This window comes from Rattus norvegicus, chromosome 2 (assembly GCF_036323735.1).
Source record: "Rattus norvegicus strain BN/NHsdMcwi chromosome 2, GRCr8, whole genome shotgun sequence".
Lineage (NCBI taxonomy): Eukaryota > Metazoa > Chordata > Mammalia > Rodentia > Muridae > Rattus > Rattus norvegicus.
This window is the reverse complement of record NC_086020.1, coordinates 112467919-112484831: the sequence shown is the minus strand read 5'-3', so window position 1 is coordinate 112484831 and position 16913 is coordinate 112467919. Positions and strand designations below refer to the sequence as shown.

Genomic DNA, 16913 nt, shown 5'->3' with positions numbered 1-16913 from the left:
AATAAGGAGGCTGAAGTCACTCCTAAACAAGCAAGACAGTCAAGGTTTTTGATTCTAGCTTTAGTTTAATCTATATTAAGTAAGTGTGGCGGGGCATTGGTGCTAACAACATCATCTCTTAAGAACAGGAAGGAGTATAAGGACTCATCTCTAATTCTTTTACTTTATAAAAGACAGAATTAATTGCTCAAGTTTAGAGTCAATTACTGATAAACCCCAGATTAGAACTTATATTTTCTAGGAGTGAGTGTTGTGATAGCCTCCCTATCTGGTCCCCTCCTGTCCCCTGTTCCCCTCCATTCTCCCTCCCCCCAGCCCCTCTACTCTCCCCCTTCCATTCCCCTCCCCCTCCACTCTACCTCCTAAGCTGTTTTCTGAAGTGGAGCTTGGGGAAAATTGAGTTAACAATCACTCCTCCTCTGTTTTTTTCGTATCTTTTCTGTGTAACAACTATTTAATTTAGTTTCTAAAACAGCAAAGGTAGGGGGGAGGGTTTACCTGTGCCAAGTATGTTTCCTCAGGTTCATGTAAAGTGTGCAGGAGAGATTTAGTATAGGAAAACTGTCTAATGGCTGTGTCCCCACATCAGGTTCCTGGTGGCCAGCCACTGTGCTGCTGGAGGATAGTGCTCCTTGGGAAAGGAAAGAAAAGCTCTGTCCTTGCTGTTGCAGGGAAGTGGTCAAGACAGCTATGCATGCATGGATGAGCAAATCTTGTTAGGATTTTGAAGATAATGGAGATTTTGATGTGTTTTTGTGTTGTTTCAGTCCCTTCCCTTTCTGGATTCTGTTGCTGTATCCATAGTGGCTCAGGGAATAAGAACACCTGTGCTTGCAGAAGATCCGATTTTGATTCCTAGCAACCATATGTGGGTCATAACCATCCAAAACCCAGTTGCCGGGGACCTGATGCCTTCTTTGGACCTCCTCAAGCACTAGGCACGCATGTGGTGCACATACATGCATACAAGCAAAACACACATACATAAAGACTAAATCCAGAAGCATCTGGTTAGCATTGCTGCAAAGGCTGGACAGCAATGATGGCGTCTTCAGAACTTTGAGGTCTGGAATTAGGAGTCAAGGTTTTACTTTTCAAAACCAGTACCTCAGCTGGGTGGTGGTGGCTCATGCCTTTAATCCCAGCACTCAAGAGGCAGAAGCCGGCATAGCTCTGTGACTTTGAAGCCAGCTTGGTCTACAGAGTGCGTTCCAGGACAGCTAGAGCTATACAGAGAAACCCTGTCTCAAAAAAAAAAAAAAAAAAAAAAAACAAAAATAAAGAAACAAAACAACAACAACAAAAAAACAAACCCCAAAACAAAAAACAAAACCAAAACAAAAAATCCCCCAAAACAACAAAACAAAACCAAAACAAACAGAAAACCAGTATGAGGTAGAGAAGGGAAGAGAGAAATGGAGTGGCAGATGGTGCTTGACAGAACATCTATGGAGGACGGCTCACAACCCGCTGTCTTGCTGGTTTGCTGGCCCTCTTCTTTCTGAGGCTCGCTAATAAAGAGAAGGAAGGAAGTGTGCTCTTAGGAAGCTGTCAATCCTTGTGACTGACAGCAGTTGTAAGCGGTGACCACCTCAAGGGGGGGAGGCTCTCAAGTGCAGCCTTTTCTCTACTCTCTGCCATATGATTCTACATCAGATTTTGATTTTTTTTACATTTTTACTACAACATAAACACATAAGTCAGCTGCACAAATGTCTGTCATAACTTAAGTTTTATTAGGTTTTGCTTTTCTCTTAGAAGTGATTTAAAAGCCAGTCTTGCAAAACCTTGTAAAACCTCAGTTATCTCATGGTTAGATTGGTTTAAAAGAAAATATCAAGTATAGTAATTCCTTAATAGCCTCCCTAACTTCTCTACCACCAACAGCACAGCTCTCCCCTGCTCCAACAGCACAGCCCTACCCACTCCAGTAGAACAGCCCCCCCCCCAACAGTACATCCCACCTCCAGCACAGCCCCTGTCCCCAGCTTCTGATGATTTCAGTTTCCAAGTATCACTTGACTATGTATACAAAGCCACCGCTAGTGATAGGTGCTAGAACATTTTTCTGGTATAACATTCCTAGTCTGCAGAAGGTTGACCAGTGCTGGTCTCACTATCAGAAGCTGGTTTCTTTGTCTGTGAAATGCTCTACCACTGTGTTGGCTGTTTACCTGTCTTGGTCTCCTGAGCAGCTGGGACTACAGGCATGTACACCTCACCTGGCTTCAACTGGTATTTTCAGTAGAGAAGGAATCTGAATCAAGCTGTGAATTTTCTAGTGAGCCCATGACAATATCATGTTCACAGAACAAGCATGTATTTCCATGGTATTTAGCGTGTCTGATAGTGCCTAGTTAATCTGTTTTTAATGGAAAAGATACTAGCTCTACAGAGTAGGCCCACCCGAAGTTAACATTACTGACTGTTGGAGCACCAACTTTGAGATTATTTACAAGTTTCTTTTAGTTCGATGGCGAATTTGCGGGATGGGGAGACAGAGGCAGGATGCCTGCCTGGGATACGATGGCGGAAGAGACTAGCTACAGTTTTCATGCTAAAATTTCAGTAAGAAACCTTGACTCAATAAATAGCCACTGTACAATGCTACACACATGTATACACATCACAATGCATATATAGTGCAAAGATAAATGCATTTGAAATTGGCCTATGAAAGCAAAAGTGCAAACTGACATGTGAATTCTTAGTTGTCCCCTTACTCCCTAGTGCAGAAGTCAGCACACACACACACACACACACACACACACACACACACACACACACACACACCCACACACCCACACCCGTGTTGGTGAGGTGAGTGAGGGCCCTGAGCCTTTGCTCAGCCGTGATTGTCTCGCTGTTCATCTCCCTTAATGTGCCTGGGCTCGCTCCCAAGTTCTGCTGGCCTTGCTTTGTTCTTGGTGGAGCTGTTCTGATGCTCTTTCTCTTGTCATCTGAAACTGATTCGTACACTGCACTGCCAATTCACATCTTGAATTAATGTAAGGAAATTTGGGTCACTGGCCCACCGAGCGAGGATCAGGACATTTTGTTACTAGTTTGAAGGCCAGGTTCACAGATGCAAGAACTCCCAGCAGTGATTTTTAAGAAGGACAGTCTTCCTAGTATATAGTTGCTCCTCTGACCTCTGGAGATGGATCAGCAGTTCTTCCCTGCAATTCAGGTTTTTCATGATTTGGCCTTTTATGTTTCATAGAATAAGCTAGTGCCAGAATACCTCTTTAGACTTGGAGGAAGGCAAGCAAAGAAAAAAGAAAAAGCACCAAACTGAACGCCTCAAGAGATAGAGACTGGCGTACCTTTCTGAGATGACTGAACGATGGTTTTTCAAAGGAGTTAATTATAGCAGTGAGGAGCTGTTCCTTTAGTTTCTGGAATGCCCTTTCCCCCTCTGGTCTTGCAGCCCAGGAGCTAACTCAGACTGCCTGGCCAGCAGTGCACCAGGGATTTGCTCTCCTAGGAGAATGGCTGTGAACTACAAGGGCTCACGTGGCATCTGCCCCTTTCATTCAGAACAGAAGGTTGGGCACAAAGCAATTGTGGCTTTAGTGTTTTAATGTGTGGTTAAGGGAGAAGTTGTGAGGGCCTGTGGTTGTTACCAGAGTCTCAGAGCTGGACGCCTAGGTAAAGAGTCAAATAGAAGAGGGAACTTTGGGGAGCTGAGTGTGCATGGAGGTTAATGCTCTCAAGGACTATGGGGTTTCCTGTGTACTTGACTCTGACTCAAATACTGAGTCCTTAAGTAGATTTGCTAGCCCATCTTCACACCTCTTGGGCAGAAGGCCAAGGAAATGAATGCTTCCTTAGTGTTGCTGCTCCTGAGATTCTCTAGCTGAGTGTATATCAGTTCTTTACCCAGAGGCTACACCCTGGCCCCTTAGCTGCTCTTGAAGCTGGTTAGGGAGCAGTGGCCAAGGAAGATGGTGTATAGGGGAGTTTCTGCGGCCTTCCCAGAGACCATTCCAGAATTTATAGTATCATTCTGAGATTAAAAAGTGATCAGTGATCGTGTACGTGTGTGTGTGTGTGTGTGTGTGTGTGTGTGTGTGTGTGTGTGTGTGTGAGTGAGGAGAGTGGGCCTGGCATGTTGGGCACAGAGAGAGACTGAGCAATACTTAAGAGGAGCTAAGTGGGTGGCAGAATGATCGTCATTCCCAGTTTGAGGTCAGCTTGTGCTACATAACCAGAACCCACCTCTAAAACAAACAGGCACAGACACCTCAAAGCAGAGGTGAGTTTTGGGTACCTAAGACGAGAAGGCTGCAGAAACTCCCAGGCCTCCTCGTGCACTGCTGGCCAGGCAGTCTGAGTTAGCTCCTGGGCTGCAAGACCAGAGGGGGAAAGTTGCCTTCTCATGACTGAGCTTACCGTCTTAGACAGTGGCTCCAGACCCACTTCAGTAACATACGCATGGTCTGCTCACTGTTACATAAGGAAGTCTGTAATCCCACCTCCAGTCGTGACAAATGAATCTTCCTGGATAGCAAGCCGTCCAGGAAAAGACGCCACTGTATCCCCACATGTTCTTCTTATACATACTTTAATTCTTTTACAGCCCTCTACCTGCCTCTCTCCTGTTCTCTCTGTGCTTTATCGTGCTAGGCTATTTCCATTCTAGAGTAATCTTAGGGACCGCTTTATTGGTGGCTGCCCTGTTAAGTATGTGGAGATGACTGATTGCTACTTCTGCATGTCCCTCGCACTCTGATCAAATAATAAGTGCCCTGTGCATGCTCACAGATGTCTACCTCAGACTATTACCTTATATTCTATTGAAGAGTCTGAGCTTTTCCTAAAATCTTATATATGAGATCTTTCATATGTCTGTGTGTGAGCACACGTACAATGTATATGTGTCATGACCTGTGGAGGTCAGAGGGCATCTCTCAGGAGTTTGCTCTGTGCTTGACACCTTATCTCACTCTTTATGAACTTGGGGTTTAGCACCCACCCGTGTGAAAATGCTGCTTCATGGGGTTGCACAGGCTATCTCCTCTTGACTGTTGGCTCTATTATTATTCAGCATGAAGAAAACCGGTAAGATTTTTAAACTGGAATTGTTAATGTTAGACTTGGTGTTGAGTTATTCTTGCTCCCAGGGGACCTGGAATACTTGAATTTTGCCTCCAGTTGAAACTTGCTATCCAGCCTCCTTACCTCCTTACCTCCTTACCCCAAGAACTTATGTAAGAAATAATGATACCTAGTAGCAAAATAATACTTTGAATTGAATTTGAGGCTCAACTCCAGCATATACAATGCTTGTTGGATCGTAAATAGCATTAATAGCTTTAACTGTCAGCAGATCCTGATTAAGGAACCATCCCCCCAGCATCCTTTTTCCTAGCCTGGAAAACCTGTCCTTTTCTATACTCTCATATAATACTGGGGGTGGCAGGACCTAATGGTGGCTTATTCTGCCTTATTGGTTGACGAAAGAGGAAGTTCAGGTTCCATGTGATCTAAGAGATGGTCTGGGGATTATTGTTCTGTCCCAGTGGGAAAGGACCTTGGTGCCATAACTAAGAAAGGGAAGAGAGAGAAGGCAGAGTGTCCCCATCTGCATCCCTTTCTCCAGCAATTGAACTCCTGTATGGGAAGAGGAAGGGGAGCTTGGGAAAGAGCAGAGAGTACTTATACCAAGCAGCACCCCAGATCTACAGCATTGTAAACCAATTTGCATTTGAAGTGTGCATGCACGTGTGTATGTTTGTGTGTCTGTGTGTGTGTGCGTTCATGTGTCTGTGTATGTATGTGTGTATATGTGCATGTGTGTCTGTGTATATATGTGTGCCCATGTGTGTGTCTGTGTATATGTGTGTGTGCTCTGTGCCCGTGTGTGTCTGTGTATATATATATGTGTGTGTGTGCATGTGTGTGTGCATGTGTGTCTGTGTATATATGTGTGTGTGTGCATGTGTGTGTGCATGTGTGTGCATGTGTATGTGTCTGAGTGTATTTGTGCACGTGAGTTCATGCTGATGAGGCATTAGTGAACCTTGCTGTTGGTCCTCAGCTGCTGCCACCTTGTTTGTTTTTGGTTTTGAGAGAGGCCGTAGATGTGCCTGAGCCTCACTGATTAGGCCAGGTGGGTTGGCTGGTGAGCCTGGGGATCATCCTGTCTGCACCTCCCAACACTGGAATCACAAGTGCACAGCGCCCTGCGGCATCCTTTACTGCTTCCTGTGCTTCTGCAGCTAGCACTTTGCTGCCTGAGTCGTGTCCCCAGTCCAGCGTATACTTCCTAAGAAATACCAACCAAAGTTTACACTGAAGAAATAGGTTCATTTGAGAGAAAGTAGCCACTTGCTCCTGTAAAACTTGTAAAATTAAATGTATTAGAAATAAAGTGGACATGTACAGGAGTGCTCTTTACTCGACTGGTCAGTCACAGTGCCATAGTGTCTATAGAAGTCTACTATCTTGGTTATAGTGTAGGGATCTCAGGCTAGACCACTGGTCTTTGGGCTATGTTTTCATTTATGTAGGAGCTGAGGACTAATCCCATAACGCATGGTACCGAAGAAAGTGCTGTTAACACTGTTCTTGTGTCTGGTCCCCAGCCGGGCAGTACTTCCTTGTTTGGTTCTCTACATGGAGCTCTAATGGATAGTAAAACATTTTACCTGTTTAGATTGAAAACACTGACTCTTGGGTAGTCTTCAAGTATCATTAGGTCTTCCAGGGAGGAGGCTTCTTGTGGGTGGGCTGAGGGGGAAGCCATGTGTAATATTTAGAAAGGAGGTGTTCAGGAATGAAAAGAAATAATTTGTTTCTCTCTTACCTGTCTGGTACAAATCCAAGACAGCCACTAAAGAATTTGCTGTTGCACTTTGACTGCCTGGAACATTAATAGTAAAATATTTATTAGTCAAATAGCTTTGAATGTGGCATTTGAGACAATTTTTATGAATGGTAACACTCAGGCCTTTAAATGCTTCTGAAGTCATTTACAGTTGGGTGTGTGTGTGTGACACACGCACACACTTTCCATGCTGGTGGATTTTGGATGCCACAGTGCATAGATGTGTGGCTACCTTTTTAGAGAGCAGGCTACCACCCCCAGGGATGTACTATTCTTTTCTTCCCGTTGTGCCTTCGGGCTGACTGCAGAGGAAGGTGCAATTATGGGAGGGGAAAAAGCTTTCCACTATTTCAGATATAAATATGAATTTCATTTATTCTGTGTAAACAAGGGAATCTGCTTTTGAGCACAACTGGCTTGGGTGTGTCACAGATTCAGAAGGGCCTGAAGGATTTCTGCGTGAGAAAGTACAATGTGTTTAATTCAAAGGATGATCTGGGAGAAACAGTTAGAACCTGGGTGGTTGTCTTTGTTAGGGTTTCTGTGGCTGTGAAGAGGCAAGACCACAGCGCTCTTATTAATGGAAACACATAGTTGAGGCTGGCTCAGAGTTCAGAGCTTGCGTCCATTATTGTCATAGCAGGAAGCATCACAGATGCAGACCTGGTGCTGGAGAGGATGGAGAGGTCTGTATCTTGCTCTGGAGACAGCAGGAAGATGCTGCACACTAGGCCTAGCTTGGGCTTTTGAGACCTCAAAGCCCACTACCACAGTGACCTTCTCCACACTTCCCAATAGTGCCACCTCCCACAAGGCCACACTTCCTAATAGTGCCACTCCCTGTGGGCCGAGCATTCAAAAATGAGTCTGTGGGAGCTTTTCCTCTTCAAACCACCACAGTGATTATCAACTTAAAGGCTAAGTCAGTATCTGCAGTGTCTGTATTAGTCTGTTTGTTTGTTGGGTTAAATGCTTCTGAATGTTCCTTTGATCTTTATGAAAGGGAGAGCGGTTTGTGCATAGCAAGGATAGTTCTTCTGGGGTGTACCTAAGTTTCTGCTTGTCATTTTTGCCACCTCAAAACATGATCTCAGGGTTGCTGGAGAGATAGCTCAGTGGTTAAAGGCACTTGTTGCTCTTGCAGGAGTGCATTTTCCAGGGACCCCTATTAGGTGGCTCCCAGCTGCCTGTAACTCCAGCTTTATTGGATCTGAGACTCTTTTGGCCTCAGTGAGACATATACCATGTGACATATAGATAATAATTATTTTAGGAAATGCAATATCAGTTTGTCCTCAGATTTCTGGGGTGGGGTTGTTACCATCATTCATGTTGTAAAGTTTTACCCACATGCTTGGAGACTGGGTCTGAGAGATCCTGTTTCCCTGTCCTTCCTGCTCTACCCTGGGGACTGACGCAATACTTAGCAACAGTTCTCTCTGCTGAGGGTCACATGGGCTTCAGCAGAGAGAAACAGCGCACTGCCCACTTTACGTAGCTTTTGTTGCAGGTCATTTGTTGTTTTTGTAACACGGGTGTTTCTCTTGCAGGTAGCGTGTTGAGGGCAATTCTCCATGAATGTACGTCACCATGATGATGACCGACCAGATCCCCCTGGAACTGCCACCCCTGCTCAATGGGGAGGTGGCCATGATGCCCCACTTGGTGAACGGAGAAGCAGCTCAGCAGGTTGGTGATTCTGGGGGTCTGTGTGGGAAACAGCCGACTGTGTGGTTTACTTGGGGATGCAGAGGCCTTTGCTTTTTTAATTCTGTTGTTCCTAGAGAAGTCTTTTTGTTATTATACAATTACTTTATTATTTTTAAAATACCTGAAAAAAAATTTGAGCTCTGAAACTCCTACCCCATTCAGCTAGTAGTCTTTAAAAAAAATTAAGAAATAAGCTTTAAAACAATGACTCATTGCAAGGCTGTTCATTCCTCTAGTGTACTTGACCAGTCTGTGTGACCTTGATTGGAAGATGCACGGGTCAAGGGGAAACAGCCCTTCCCCACTGGCGGAACTCCCGGGGTTCCATGGGAGGGCCCTTTCAGATGCCACTCCTATGTCCTCCCAGCTTAGCATCATGGTACACAGCATGTGTTCTATCTGGTAATTACGTAATTTCCTTTGTACATTTCTGAAGAAGCATAAACATACTTGTTTTTTGACTAGTAGAGTTGAAAAATAGTTGTCCAGAATATCTTAATAATTCAAGGAAGCTGAGTGGTCCTCTGTGTGACCCCAGCACGACCCATCGTTGACCGTCTTTGTTAGGGACAGAACAGGTACTTGGTTTGCCCTGCTGATGGGTCTGAGGCTGATGCTCAGTCATTCATTAGTCTTCTGGACTAGACTGTGACTCTCTTAAGAACAAGATCTATCTAACTGGGGCCAGAGAGATGGCACAGCAGTCAGAGTATTTGCTGCTCTCGCACTACTGGTCCACTGTTAAATCCCGAACACCCATAATGAGTGCGTGAGCCACTTGTACCTCCAGCTTTGGGGAAGCTGCCATCCTCTTCCAGCCTTCATGGGTACTGCACATGTACATATGCACACACTTGCTCACATCAAATAAAAATAAAATGAATCCTAAAACACAAACCAAAACACGTATACCTAACAGGTGCTTACTAAGCATTGGTTGGGTAAGGCTCATTGTCCCCCACCCCCCTTCCCGTGGGAATGAATGTCTGCCTCTCTGTCTCAAACTCTATCATACTGTTAGCATCTTCTATTTTATACAAGGTTAGACAGCCACACCCCACCCAACCACACAAGCCCCACTTCTTGCTGCCCTCCCGGTCTTCAGCTATGTAGTCTCTACAGTGGCCTTCCCATTGTCCACGTCTCGAGTTTATTCTGTCCTCTGGGCCTTCCATCAGCAGTGCCTGCTTCGTGCATACCTTGCCACATCTGTTTCACTTCTCCAACTACCTGGGCCCCGTGCCCATGCCTTGCCAGTGCCCATGCCTCGCGGGTGCACATGCCTCACTGGTACCCCCTGCTTCGCCGGTGTGCATGCCTCACTAATACCTGTGACTCGCCAGTGCGCATGCCTCACTCGTGCGCCTGCCAAGCTGGTGCGCATGCCTCGCTGGTGCGCCTGCCAAGCTGGTGCGCATGCTTTGCCGGTACCCATGCCTTGCTGGTGTTTAGAACTCGCTGGTGCTCGTGCCTCACCAGTGCTGGACAGTCGTTTTCAATGCATCTACTTCTGCTTCTCCATATGGAAGCTGCAGCTGTCTTCCCACAATGTAAAGTGTTTTATATTCATCACTTACTCAAAGCCACCCTATTATCCTCGGAGCAGAGCCTGTCTTATAGCCTGTCACCCTTGCCTGGCCAGCCTGACTTGTGCTCCATCCCTGGCTGTTCTCTAGTGTTCTAGCTGTTTTAGTTCCATCAGCCATTTCAGGATACTAAATTCTGTCTCCTTCATTTTTACTATTTAAAAGGCATTTAAAACCCAAGGTATTCAAATGTGATTATGGAAAGTGGTTCCGGACTCCCCTTGGCTCATGTAGCCAGGCTTCCTGAAGCCACTTTTCTGCGTTGCTGTGTCCTGTTTTTTCTGTTTTGGTGATTTTTGTCTTCATTTTTTATGATTCAGTTCTCCCAGAGCAGCTTTTTGTAGCTTATTAGCTAGCATAAAGAGCCCTCAGTTTTAGAATTTTCCAGTCTTCCCTTCAAAACTGAACTTCTTTCGCACAGAGCCTTGACTGAAGAGTGAGAAGATGATGGGGTGTTCCCAGAAGACCACACGGCATCTCTTGCCCTTCCTTTGACTATTCAATAAGTAGAATCTGGCTTAATAAATTTGGCCCATTGGGAAGAGTTCTAAAAAGCTAAAAGTGGAAGTTTTACTAATCTATGTATTTTATAAATAGATACTTAAACTTTTTCCAAATGAAGGGGTACACTTAGAAAATATCACAGGGGCCTTGGAGAAGTTTGAGTTTGATCCCCAGAACCCATGTTTGTTTGTTCATTTGTTTGTTTGTTTTTAAAGGGAATGAAGGCATGTGCTTGTGATTCTAGCACTGGAGTGGGGGACAGGAAGATCTATGAGGCTTCCTGGTCAGCCAGTTTAGATGAATTGGCAAGTTTCAGGCCATGGAAAAACTGTCTCAAAGTAAAGTTTCCTGTGTCTTGAGTCACAGCACTGGAGTCTGACCTGTGTTCACACACAGACTTTTGCACAAACGTGTGTGTGCACACAATATGATGGAGATCATTTCAGTCTTCATCTAACTGTTAGATATATCTAGAAGCATTAACATTTACATTTAACTACTTGGTGTTAATGTAAAATTCTCTTAAAGGGAACATTGTTTAGTGAACAAACTTTGAAATTGTTTGTTTGTTTGTTTGTTTTTGAGTCAGAGTTCCTTTGTAGTCCTGGCTGTCCTGGAACTCACTCTGTAGACCAGGCTAACCTAGAACTCACAGATCCTGCTGGCTCCGCCTGCCAAGTGCTGGAATTAAAGGTGTGGGACGCCACTGCCTGGCAGTTGGAAATACTCTGCTCCTCAGGTCCAGATGAAGATTTATCATGCCTGGAGGCTGCATCTCTGTCCATGGCTGTGACCCAGCCCAGCCAATGGCCTACAGGACCATGTGCCTTCCTTTTTGTGTCCCGAACATCCCCAACCTATGTCTCCTTCATCTCTTAAACTTCTACTCCTTCTTTTGGGTCTGACTGTCTGCATTGGTGTGACACAACTTGACAAAAACAACTTGAAGAAAGGGTTTGTTTCTGTTCAGTTTGAGGGTGCAGTTCACAGCAGTAGGGAAGTCAAGGCAGTGTGGGTCAGTGTTCGAGGCAGTGACCACCTTGCATCCATCAGAAAATGGTGCATGCTGGGGCTGCACTTTCTCATCTCAGGAATTCAGTGCAGTTCTCCAGACCATGGCTGGCACTGCGCACTCTTCAGTCTCAGCTGACCGTGTGTAGAAACTCTCTCACAGACATGTGCAGGGTCCATCTCCTAGGTGACTCTAGATCCCGAGCCTTGACAGTCGATCGTTGGTTCCACTTCTGTGATACTATGAGCAATGGTGCCCTGAACAAATGAGGAGGTCTGGAGAGAAGGTGACAGTTGTGGAGCCATGAATTCACTGAGGGTCACTCCACAGTGGGCGGGGCCTGGACTAGATGGTCCTCTACACTGTGTAGCATTAGGCACAGGGAATTTGGTAAATGTCCTGTTTATCATGTTTCTTATTTCTGTCTTCCCTTTTTAGTTTCCTTTTTAAACTTTTAGAATAATCTTTGTTTTTAAGCATTTTGTTTTATTTTATTTTAAAAACTTTTTCAGGAAATTAATTTTCTGAAATGTAACAGAACAATAAAACAAAGCAAAATACCCAAAAAACAACAGCCCCTCATAGTTCTCGCCAGCCAGTGTAACATGCCTTCTGGTTCAGGCTGTGAAAGAGAGCTCATTTCTATCCCCTGACATAGTTCATTCCCAAAGGCTGGCCTATAGCACCCCATTTTATTGAGACTAATTTTTTTCTCATTTCTTTTTTGATTTTTTTTCCCTGTTTGATTTTGAAATTGCTTGTGTCCCCAGAACAGAATCCCATAGCCAGAGTTTTCCTGACATTCTTTTGAGCACATGCTTCTAGACAGTATGTTAGGCAGAGAACTTTATGACAGCGCTCATCTCTAGTGTGTCTCTGACGTAAATGTTCCCTCACAATTCCATGACCTTTTTCATTTTGTTTGAGATCTTCTTAATTACACTTCCCTGACAGTTTCCTTCCTCCGTTCAGTCTTACAACTTCACACTGCACAGGTTTGGCCCCATGTAGAGTTGTGTGTGTACAATGGGCCTTTTCTACTTAAGATCCAGTGGAGAGGAAGTCTTATAATTAATGTAGTGGATAAAAACAGATAAACAACTTTGGCTTATCCAAATGACAATGAGACCAGCCATCAGAATAAAGGCCACTGCTTTATTGGTGAATAGCAACTCGTGTACCTTTCCTCTTTTGACAGAATCTCGTTTTAGAGCTGGGCCTTAAGCTGGAACACCTAGTGAGGCAAAGCGTGGTCTTGGGCCACACTCTTCAGTGTCCTGAGAAGAAATGCACAGCTCGTGCCTTTGTTAAACATTTTTCAAACTGCTACCTGCTTCTTTCTACCATGTAGATCCGTTGAGAGTGCAAGTGGCAAGGAGTAGAAGGTAGACTCTATGGGACGGCTTATGGGTTGACTGAGATACATTCACTTTAATAAGTATTTACAAATGGCGTCTGTGCCAGCGCTGTCCTAGGGCTAGAGACACAAACATGAATAGGCACTGCTATTGCCTGAAGGGAATGAGCAGTTTCGTTAGATAAATATAACCCCGGATGCTGAATTTACACATATGCTAAGTTGAATGAGCTTGCGGTGCAGAATGTACCAGAGCATAGTGGAGGGACCGAGGTGTGGAATAGGGAGGTAGGAAGACAGCAAACTGGGCAGTGGGAAGCTGAGCTTGCCTTAGAGCTTCCCTGAAGCCTGTAGCTGTTAGGCTTTTAGAATCAGTTAACCAGCTTCAGTTTTACCTGGTGTGGTGGTGGGGGCTTCTATTCAATGGAGAGTTAATATTTTAAGTTCACCATGAGCAAATCTTCTAAATAGATTCTGATTTTTCTTTCGTGAATGTTTTTGTATGCGTGTTTGTGTGTAGGTACACATGTATGCATGCGTACATGGAGGGTGGAGGACATTTTACCCTGGGAACACTGGTCTCTCATTGGCGTGGAGCTTGTCAGTTAGGCTAGGCCAGCCTCTCAGTGAGCCCCAGGGATCCTCTTTTCCATCTCCCCAGGGCATTTTTAAATGTTGATCATGGGAATTGAACTCAGGTCTTTGTACTTTTGCAAGGCAGTTGCTCTACCGCTGAGCTACATCATCAAGGGCAGGTCTTTGTACTTTCAAGGCAAGTGCCTTATCCACTAAGCAACGCTCCCTCTGTACACCGCCCCTCTAAGAAAAAGACTTTGCTTTCAGTTTTTCTTTTGTTAGAAATTCTGCTTGACCCTTAATGTTCCGCTCTGGTGGTTAGTCCCCCTTGGCCCTGTGTTTCCTATATCCCAGGATCACGGGCTCCATGGAACTGCAGACAGCCAGCATCCCTCACTCAGGAGAGTGCAGTTACAAAGACACCACCCTTGCTACCAGGACTTCCTTGCAACTTTAAAAATGGTGTGTGTATATCCAGTCTGTGGTCTGGTACCTCCGTCCTTCTGTGTTGGGCTTGCCAGTCCTCCCTGCATAGGCTGCCACGAGGCACAGCCTGGGCAGAAGCTCAGGCCTAGGAGAATAAATGTCGATCTGTGTTATCTCAGGGCATTGTTAGCTGTAGCTCTCACAGTAATTAGGACACACAGCATGTAATCATGACAGTTCTGGGCTGTCTGGCTTGAGAGACTTCAGAATTGAATTAGCCAAAGGCAAGAGTAGTCTGCAGTAGCCAGTAAAGCAGTTGAGCTGCCTTGCAAAGGAGGGGCTAAAGGAAAAGCACCGGTGCAGCTGGACCGCAGAGTCAGGCTAGGATCCTCCGATAGTTGAAGCATTACCACTGTCTGCAGCTCACTGCTGACTTTGTCTGATTTCATTTCATTACGGAGAGAGGGATCATGTCTGTCTTGTTCAAGCCGTGGCCCACAACTATGGTTGCATGCAGGAAATCTTTTTAATGGATAAAGGATAAACAAATTTAATTAATTTATAACAGAGTTTGAAAAACTCCCCCCCCCTTTTTAAGATTTATTCATTTATTATATATAAATACACTGTAGCTGTCTTCAGACACACCAGAAGAGGACATCAGATCCCATTACAGATGGTTGTGAGCCACCCTGTAGTTGCTGAGAATTGAACTCAGGACTTCTGGAAGAGCAGTCAGGTGCTCTTAACCGCTGAGCCATCTCTCCAGCCCAAAACTGGCCCCTTTTTAAATTTGCCATAAGCCTTTAAAACTAAAATCCTTTATTTTGTACATGCATGTCTCTCTTTCTCTCTCTCGTGTCTGTGTGAGTGTGTGTGTGTGTGTGTGAGTGTGTGTGTGTGTGTGAGTGTGTGTGCACGCTCGCGCGCGAGTATGCGTGCGTGTGTGTGGATGTTGGAGAACGTCTGTGTAGTCAGTTCTTCCTTCCGTCTTTCTGTGGTTGCAGGGTTCCAGGACTGGACTCAGGTTGTTAAGTTTGGGTAGCAAACACCTTTCCCTGCTGCACCCCCTCACTGGGCCCTCTCCTCTTCCTAAAACTTCATTTCTTTATTAACGTTATAATGTCTGTGCATTTCTTTTGGGTAATAGTTAAAGAAAAGGAGACGTATTTGCCAAATAATTGGCCTCCCTGTCCTCGTGTCTCTTACTCTCAGACTCACCCAGCTGCTGTGGGTTGAGAATATCTAGAGATGAAGGCAAATGAGATCTGCACTGAGCATTTCCGAGCAGTGTTTCCTTTGTGGCTCCTCCCTAAGTAACAACCCATGTAGCGTATTTACATAGCACTGCATCCAGAGCCTCACGGAAGTTTGTAGGAATATGCGCCAGGGTTGCAAGCACATTTTCTCCCCTTCGTTGGGTTGTTTTGGATTTTCAGGTCAAGATCTCATGCTTTCCACACTAGCCTGTAACTGAGAATGACCTTGAACCCCACACACTTGCCTCTGTCTCCAAGGGAGATGTGAAGCCCCTGGTTATGCCCTTTTCATGAGGGGCCTGACGCTCTTTAGCCTTTGGTGGCTACTGGGGCCAACCTGTCCCGTACCCAATTTCCCTTAAATTCCGAAGAACAACTGATGGTAAAATGGGAAGATTTAGATGAAACCCTGGGCTTTTCCTGTTTATTTGGGAGCCCAGAAGGTCTGGCAACAGTGGCTTGGGTTTCTAAGTCAGCGGCAGTTGAGTGACAGGAGTAACTGCTGCTTTCGCCTGGGGGCTTGGCCTTCATCCAGCAGTGTCACCACGCCATGTCACCTCTGAATTTAACTCAGTTTCAGGTGGACATTTTAAAGTGTCTTACTCATGACATCCCATCTCACGTGTTTTAGTCTTGACGAGACAGTTTTATGTGTGTATACTGTACTTTTATCATGGCGGAAGTCTCATTCCTATTCTTAGATACACCCATTGTACACACGCAGATGTGGCCTCTCTTTATTGGACTTGCTTGGTGACATAGATTGGGAAGCCGGAGGCTTGGGATGACTGGCTTTGAAAGGCTTTTGTCACCCCTTCTACAAGTTGGGGTTCATTGATTTTGGCCCCTGCTTTTTAACGAATGATCTCCGAGTCTCCATACCAAGCATGCACCAGACCTCATGCTGAGGTCCTTCCACCACAGTCCCCAGTGGGGCAGCCATCAGCGTAAAGGTTCAGCTGTTCCACAGGTGAAGATGGGGATTCTTTACACAAAGCCTTTACTGAGAGTTCTCTTTAGGTACACTTTATGTTACTGCGTAGATAAAGCTGTTTGTTTGTTTGTTTGTCTTTTTGTTTTATAAGACAGACGCCTTAGTTTCCCCAGTGCAGTGGTGAAACACTCTGATAGAAGCACGTAGGGGAGGAAGGCTGTCTTATCTTAGCTCGCAGTTCAGGGTGCAGTCCATCATGGCAGGGCAGTCCAGACAGCAGGAACATGAAGCAGCTGACGTTTCTGACCTCTAATGCTTTTGTTTTGAAAGCCTCTCTTTGTCACATTGGAGGCTCCATCATACAATAAGGATCATTTCTATGTGTTGGGAGAGACTTTCCTATATGTTAGTGCATACTTGTTTCTGGCAGGCATTTTGTGGTCAAATGATAGATGTAAAAACTTAACTTTGCAGTAGATGCTGTACTCCAAACAGGACCATAGTAAACGAGACCCACAGTTAGCAACATTCTCCAAATTCCGAATGTAGCTGTTCATCTTCATGTTTCTCTCTCTGCACTCCTTGTGTAAAATACACCCTTCTAACGAGGTTGCCACGGGAGTGCCATCTCATATCTAGGATACCTGGGCTCAGTTCCCTTCAGGTTGTACTACTTTACCTGTTTAACCTGCCATTGGCCACTCAGTCACTTCCCAC

The 16913-nt window shown here is 45.2% G+C and overlaps 1 protein-coding gene across 7 annotated transcripts in view; it reads left to right on the top strand.

The window, feature by feature from the left end:
- The window catches only part of Fndc3b (fibronectin type III domain containing 3B), a 306006-nt gene that overhangs the window by 61282 nt on the left and 227811 nt on the right, over positions 1-16913 (top strand). For 6 of the 7 annotated variants that reach the window (XM_063281559.1, XM_006232215.5, XM_039101977.2 and 3 more), the window contains exon 2: positions 8383-8521. In XM_063281559.1, coding sequence (XP_063137629.1) covers positions 8411-8521 — 111 coding nt within the window. In that variant the 5' untranslated portion in view covers positions 8383-8410. Of the gene's footprint in view, positions 1-8382; positions 8522-16913 lie in introns of those variants that run through there. The other variant, NM_001191704.1, reaches the window with a different exon arrangement.